General features: G+C 34.3%; 1 protein-coding gene across 1 annotated transcript; it reads left to right on the top strand.

Moving 5' to 3' along the window:
- Window positions 1–3,131: 3,131 nt before the first annotated feature.
- LOC127800301 (vegetative cell wall protein gp1-like) lies at window positions 3,132–4,948 on the top strand. Its single transcript, XM_052334842.1, has one exon. The coding sequence runs from the start codon at window positions 3,178–3,180 to the stop codon at window positions 4,696–4,698; it is 1,521 nt and encodes a 506-aa protein (XP_052190802.1). The 5' UTR covers window positions 3,132–3,177; the 3' UTR covers window positions 4,699–4,948.
- Window positions 4,949–8,385: the final 3,437 nt, after the last annotated feature.

The following is an 8,385-nucleotide window of genomic DNA, read 5'->3' as shown; positions in this document are numbered from 1 at the left end:
TTAGACATGTTTTCTTGTTTTAATCATTTATGTTTCAAAAGCTTTTATTTGAATTTTCAAATATTAATTTCTTATGCAAAAAGTAAATTTATTTTGAATTAAAGGTAAGACATGTTTTCTTATTATTTGATAAAGTTTAAACATTTTTTGAATTTCAAATTTCATATTAATCATTTCTTTAGTGGCTAAAATGCTTATAAATACCCCCAAAACTTATTTGTTGAGAATCTATTGCACATATTGCACATCTAAATCTCCAAAAAGCTCTCAAGCTAATTTTCAAACATTCCAAGACTCTCAAAGATTAATTGTTCATTCACCGAAGAGCCACAAGGCAAGAAGAAAAAAAGAGATCACAAAACCAAATCCGATCTTCTCCATTCAAACTGAGGTCACTGTTTATTTATTTATTTAAATATTATTACCTTATATAATTTGTTTTTAATTGCTTATTTGGATCCAAGTGTGGACAAATTATTTGTAACATTTAAATTATTATTATTAAGTATTGTATAGGTTTCCTAAATCCATTAAAATCTAGGTGAATCTAGTTTTCAAGGTAAGATAGGGAGAAAACCTTGGTGTAGTGGTTGTCTAGAACCTATTATAATCTAGGTGTGTATCTAGTTTTCAATGTGAGCTAGTGTAGAAACTTTGGTGATTTTGATTTAGTGGAACCCCAATGGTGATTAGATCTTGGAGAGTGAACTAGGTGTATGTGAAGATACCGAACCATTATAAATTGTTTTGTGTCTCATTGTATTTATTTTTGTTATATCTTATAGCTTACATTTATTATTAATTTCAAATATAATTTATTATATTTATCAAATATATATTTTTCAATAAAATCATTAATCACAAATATTTATTAAAATTGAGAAAAAATTTAATCACTCAATTCACCCTCTTGAGTGGCCATGCCCTAAGAGACCAACAACCGGCATTTTGTAGATTTCATACCTATTTTTCAAAAATTGCACTTTTATCCTTCCAAGTTTTAATGTTTTGCACTTCTGCCCTATCCCTCAAATCCTGGGTTTTCCAATAATTTTATTAAGCCCCACAAGTTTAGGATACCTCATTTCACCCTCCCAAAAGTTTAGAAAAACTCTCGTTTTGACCATTCTTGGTCAAATTTTAGATTCTGCACTTTGGCCTAAGTACCCATAATCTTGTATTTTGATCCACGTTGTTCGAATCCTTTGATTCCTAAGTATTTTTATCCTCTAAGTTTCGTTCTTCGTCCTTAGCAACTTTTCTTCAAGTTCCTACCAAGATTTGTAATTCACGTTTTAGCCTTAAATTATGACAAAATTACGTTTTGGCTCAAAAATTCTATAAATTCCAAAATACTTTCGATATATAAAATTTTGGATATTACACAATGTTTGATCAAAACACAATGCATTTATTCAAACTTATCATTACACTAAAAATAATAATTGACATTATCTAAAAATTAATTAAATACCGAATAGTATACTAAATATATTATTAAATAAATTATATTTTAAACAAATTAGAGACGAATTTTTAAACTAGCAATAGAATATTTCAACAACGAAAAAAATTTTCCATCACTAATTACATAATTTTTTTTATATTTTTTATTTTTAAAATTTAGCAACGGACATGTTTTTCCGTTGCTAAATTTTAAAAATAAAAAAATTAAAAAAAATCATGTAATTAGCAATGGAACATATTTTGCAAAAAAAATACATAAAAGAATTTATTTTTTTATTTTTAAAATTTAACGATGGACATATTTTTCCGTCGCTAAAATTAACGACAAACTGAAATTTCTGTGGCTACTTTTAAAATTTGTTGTTTTTAATTTTTTTTATTCTATCACTAATTTTATAAAATTCTTTTTTCGTAATCCATTCCAATTCCGTCATTATTCCATCACTAAAGAGCAATGAAAATTTTCACCAATAAAAAATTTGTCACTAAATCCCAAATGTCTTGATAATAATTACTATTCTTTTTTGGAAATGATATTTTCTCATAACAACAAAAGTTTTACAGTAATTAGTCTTTGTTGGGAGCAAGCAACTTAATTAATTGAAGGCTTTTGTCAAATAGGATGGCCTCCTGCCTTTTGACTTTGGATACCAAGTGGTGATTGGAATTTGCCACAAGAAACTTAGATCGTACATTATAATATAAAAAAAAATGACAACATTTGCAAGATATATATACCGAATTCTTGTCCATGATTATGAGTGACTCGATAGGGGAATATTGACCAAGTTCATGTTCTTTATTTGCTAGCTAATAAGATTTTCTTAATTAATTACAATTAACACAACGTTTCTTTTAAATTATATTCGGGCATGGATGGAAAATTTTAATGTTACTGTCACATCATTTTGTTAGTATATTTCTTTAGTATAAAATTTATAAAAGATCATTTTCCATTGAAAGACAACTATAATAGCTTCATTTTAGACCTTACAATTACATGGCCATGCTTTCTGGAAATGGGACAGGAAGTTATATACCTATGATTTTAATCTCAATAAATAAATTATGTTGTACAGTCTGTTCTTTCTTGATGCTATAGGCCTATATATATAGCAAACTAAGTAAAGTTTTCTTGACATTTCAATCAATTCTACTCACTTGCCATCTAAGATATGCCAATTCTCAACAACGACCAAACTATTTTGTAATATATATTAATTATTTAGCCAAGAATACTAAATCAATTTGTCTTTCATTTTTGATTATGCAACTTGGCGAATGTTATATATATATTCAAAGGGAAATGACATTAGACTGCTATATTTTTTTATCCCATATTAGTTAGTTAATATATAAAAATAATTGTTCTATCCTTTCTATTGGGTTAGGTGGATGTATGATGGTATATATTCATTGAAGCACGTGTGAGTTTCTTTTTCTTCTTAATTTGATGGGAATTGGGATGGTTGAAACTTTAAATTCGTTTTGATAATTATTTCAATATAGAAATAATGTTATGCTAATTAATGACTATTACTGAGAATAAAAATGCTCTCACCTGCTAAAAGAAGAAAAGTTTTGGTAAGCCTTGGGATTAGATTAGACCATATTTATATATGTGTGTGTGTTTCCCACCGTTGCCGTTTTCTACGTCTCTCTGTCTATTTAGTGCACTAACGTTTTGGATATAATTGGTCACAAAGAAAGATGCCTTCTTTCAAGGGCATTCACATGGCTTATCTCTATTATTCTCCCCCTCCTCCGCCACCACCTCCATGCAACCAAGCCTCAACACAGCCCCCACCTACTCCGCCGCCGCCTACATGTAACCATGCCTTCGCACCACCATCACCACCTGCACGTAGCCATGCCATCAAACCTCCGCTGCCTCCCACTGCACCAAACATGGGGTGGACTCTACCACCACAGCCTCCTACCCCCCCAAACATAGGATGGAAGCCGCCGCCTTCTCCTCCTCCTCCTCCTCCTACTGGGAGGACACCGCCACCGCCACCACAATTACCACCTTGTCAATGTGCTCATCAGCCGTCTCCCAATATCAATCCTCCGCCAAGCCATAGTACTCCATATTCCCCAGCGCCACCACCAAAGCCCCCTTCAATACCCGTCACTCCCTCCAAAAACCCTATTCCACCACCAACCATGCCACCTCAATCCTCGAGTCCTCCACCACCATTCACTCCACAGCAATCCCCCACTCCGCAACCAATCACGCCACCTCAATCCTCAACTCCATCGCCAGTCACTCCACAGTTGCCTACATCACCACCAGCCACATCACCACCAGCCACGCCACCGCAACCCTCTTCTACACCGCCTGTTAGCCCTCCTCAAACTCCTATGCCACCACCAGTCACGCCACCTCAGTCTTCTACTCCACCACCAGTACTCACGCCACAATCACCTACATTGTCGCCTGCCATGCCACCACATCCCTCTTCTACACCACCTCTTAGCCCTCCTCAATCTCCAACTCCACCACCAGTCTCTCCAGCGTCGCCTCCATCACCGCCAACCATGCCACCGCAACCGTCTTCTACACCACCTATTAGCTCTCCACATCATCCTATGCCACCTCAGGCCATGCCACCTCAATTCTCTAGTACTCCACAGCGATCTCCTGCACAGCCACCAATGATGCCGTCCCAACCCCCTGTTGGAGCACCAAACAACCCACCACAATCCCCTTCGCCGCCGATCATTCCACCAACACCATTATCGCCTCCAACCACCAGTTCTCTACCTCCAACGTCACCGGTGAATAGTCCGCCACCAGTTGAGTGGCCACCTCTAGTGTCGCCGCCGCCATTTGGTGCACCAGCACCTCTTCATCCAGCTTTTCCTCCTCCTCTAGTAACCCCACCAAATTACCCTTCAATACCACCATCGTCAACTGCTCAACCACCTCCATCTGGAGGCAATAATAACCACACCGCTGTAATCGTCGTTTGTGCCTCATTGGGCGGTGTTTTCTTCCTTGCATTTCTCGCAGTTGCTCTCTTCTGCTTGGCTAAGAAAAAGAAGAAACCAGTCATGGTTCCAGCACCTCCTTGTGTGGAGGAACCTTTAGAAGAGGAAGGCCCGCGTCTTGAGGAAACTGTAGTTGTAGCAGTTGCCGTCGAAGAAGAAATTTGTGAAGCTGGAGATATCGATGGTGGTGGCGGCGGCGGAGGAGATTCACGTGTCGAAGAACCTCCACCTTCTTAGTTAGATCAGAACATGTTCATATCTTTGACCGCAATGAAATTATTCTTTTTTTATTATTATTGTTTGCTTTACATTCATGAATGCAGTTGGAGAATTCTATCTGGGGTGTAACTAAATTATTAGATTAGCTTTTATTTATTTATTTATTCGTGATGTATAAGCACACACTTTTTATGTAAAAAATAAGACAAATCAAATTTGTATATTAGTACTCTACTTGTGATTATTGGCAATTAACATAAATTTTACTTTGTTAATTAATTATTTTTAATTTATCGTTTAGAGGATGAATTTTCACTCTTATTCTTGGTGCTTCTAACTTAATTAATTGTGATTATTCTCTTCATTTTGGTTAGAGTATTAAAAGGGTATTGACTTCAAAAGGAAAATAGTAATAATAATGATAATGACGATGGGACAAGAGAAGATGCTTAGAAGAATGCTAGCTTGTTTGTTTGTTTGGTTAGAGTTGTTGTTGACTGTCAATCTTGAAATGAGATTGCAGAGGCTACCTCCACTTTGAAAATAAATTGCAATCCCTTGAAGCCCATTTTCTTTAACCTCTTCACTTTCAATATTCTTTATTCTCTTTTATTTATTTATTTTCATGGGTCTAGGTCACTATTGAACCAGCTGGTTTAAGCTTAACCACTATCAATTTTGTCCAGATAATTTTACTTTAGATAATAAGATGTTAGAAAGAGCTTTAAGTTCAAGAGGCTCCTGTTCTCATTTTGTAAACCCTTTGTACATCATTTTTTATTATCTTTCTTGTAAAAAGATTGATTCTACCATGCATACCCGTGATACTTTGGGCACTAATTAAGCAAAACAACTTGTTACCAAGGTTGTGGAAAATTATTACCACCAAAAAAAAAAATGTATAAAAATTTTGAGAAACAAAATAGTTTTTAGTAATATATAATCAGAACATATTTGCCATTTGAAGCATATATAAAGCCAGCCTTCTCTGACCTAATTTCCAAAGATGACTATATAAGGGGGTTGGTTAACTTTGAATTTTACTAAAGATAAAGCACTTTAATTAATTCAATGGCATTGTTGTGTTGATCAGGGGTGACAATTTAAACTTGGCCCTATCCTGTCTTGCCCTGCCTCGGTTAGAGCGGGATCAACACTTGCGGCTTGAATGATGCTTATATGCCTTGCCCCAAACTAATTTATATACATATATATGTAGCTCACTATATATATAGTGGGCCCAAACCGAATATAATAGAATTTTTTTTCTTAACCAGATATAATAGAAGTTAATTGGCTGGCTCACTTCCAAATACGGGTTCTCAAATCTATTCTCACTTCTAAGCAAGCAAGAAGCTTGCCGGCCAGAAAATGCTTGGTTAAGATTTAATTAGTTACAAAATTGAACTAGATAATTTATTAAATAAAAAATTATCTAACCAAATCAAGACGTACGGCTTGAATGTGAATCAATTAATTATATATATTGCTGTAAAAACAGGCAAGAACATCAGCATTGATGATGTTGTTCTTGCTGTTTTCAGCAACGTAGCTGTTGTTGCTTACAGTTGCATGTTGTTTTGAACATGCAATGTTTGGTAGAAGTTTGAAGAAACAGCAGTGTTGTTGCTGCAGCAAGTAACTAGAAATGCTCAAGGTCTTTTTTAAGTGATTTTTTTTTAATTTTTTTCTCATAAAATATATTTATATGCACATAAGAAAAAAGTGAAAGAAGAAAGGAGTCAATGAGGAATGGCTTCCAAGTTATCTCCTTTGGCGCAGCTTTTGCTCGCCAAATTGGAAAGCAGATTGCAAGCGAGCAGCGAGGTGGTCGCTGCCCCGGCCATGGAGACCCTCACGACAAGGGTGGGGCCTGGAAGGCTAGCAAATGAGCCAGCCAGCCCCTTGGGCTTCCTTTTGCCTTATTATTTTTTTATTTTTTTGATTAACTATATATATTTATATTTTATTATTTTTTACATATATATATTTAAGTCATCTAACTCATTCACTTAGTTAAATAAATTATTTTTTAAATTAAATTTAAATTTATTCTCTAAATATTCTAAAAATATTTTATATAGCAATGTCAAAAAATAAAAAACCAATCCAGGCGGGCCCACAATTCTTATCCTTGACTCTATGGGAATAGTGAGACAGGTGTACATATCGTTTGCAAATACTAAGATAGGAAAGGATAATAATGCTTTTTAAAAAAATTTACATAAAAATACAATTGAAATAACAAATAACAATATTTTGAGAACTTCATATCAAAGTTTTATACATAATATATTGTTACTGTTACGTAAATGATGATACTAAACCAATCACTTAGGTCTGCCTCGAAGCAAGTATCTGTAAGGACAGGGCCTTTAATCCCATGGGAAAACTCCGACTCTCGAGTCAGTAGAAGAAAATACCCGAAATGAAAAATCACTTAGTAGTCAGATGATCTATACCTGTAGAAGTTGACCTCTATTTAAAGATAGCGTAGAGCATACTCTGAAAAGGTAAGATAACCTCTGAATAAGACGTTGGAGATAATCTCGGTTGACCAAATCAGCCTCGTTCAAAATCAAATATGAGATGAAGATCTAGATGACACGTGGCGCTTCCTGAGAGCGTCACGTGGCGGCACCGGGTTGGTAGTCTCTGACAGTAGTATAGTAATTTTGCCCTTAGTAAAATATCCCTTCATCAGTAAATGATTGATATTCTTATATAATTTTCATATAAAAAATGCTATAAAATAATATAGTTGTAATTGTAAGCTATCTTAATATATATTAAAGTAGGAGAGTTGCTACAAAGAACTTTCCCGCCCAAAATTAGCTTTTATTTTTATTTTTTTTATGTATGCATTTCAATAAATACTATTCCTTCCACTAAAAACATGTTTCAAAAATTAATATAAAAAATTTCTAATGTTATTAATTTCTACTATCATTTAAAGATTTAAAGATAGACAGATAATTAAACAATTAATTTCTATTGTCATTTAAAGATAAATAATCAGACAATTAATTTCTACTGTCATTTAAAGATAGACAGATAATCAGATAAACGAGGCACCTCTCACAATTTTTTACTTATCTTTAATTTTTTATTAATTTAATTTTTAATGTGACCTTCACACTCCACACGTTTGAATAATCCGGAGACAGCTTCTATGCACTTATATTAATTATTCACCGGTATTAATTTTTTTTTATTAATTTAATTTTCTAAGTAACCTTCACACTTCCTAGCATTAACACGTTTTGGAATAATCTGCTAGGACAACTTTCTATGCAATTACATTAATTAAAATAAGCAATTTCTATGCAATTAAATTAATTTTCTACAAACATCTGGCCACCACTTTCAAAAACACGAGAAGATGGGGCAGCTTACATTAATTTTCTGCAAACATCTGGCCACCACTTTCAAAAACACGAGAAGATGGGCAATCAGCTGGTATAAAAACCCACACATTCTAAGATAAGCACCCTATTCACTCCTATTTCATATCACCTAATTTGATATTGTATCCGGTCTTGAAATGCCTCCTTTGTTTCAAATGTCGAAGTCTGTGGATTCTACTCGAGCTAATTGGGCAATAAAAGTACACGTAGTACGTAAGTGGGATCTGCCAAAGTTCGAACATAAATCTCAGATTAACTCTGTGGAAATGGTCTTAATAAACCATGAGGTAAGTTTTTT

The sequence above is a fragment of the Diospyros lotus genome, chromosome 4, assembly GCF_014633365.1.
Source record: "Diospyros lotus cultivar Yz01 chromosome 4, ASM1463336v1, whole genome shotgun sequence".
In the NCBI taxonomy this organism is placed as follows: Eukaryota; Viridiplantae; Streptophyta; class Magnoliopsida; order Ericales; family Ebenaceae; genus Diospyros; species Diospyros lotus.
Note: the sequence above shows the minus strand (reverse complement) of the source record. Positions and strands in the feature narration are given on the sequence as shown.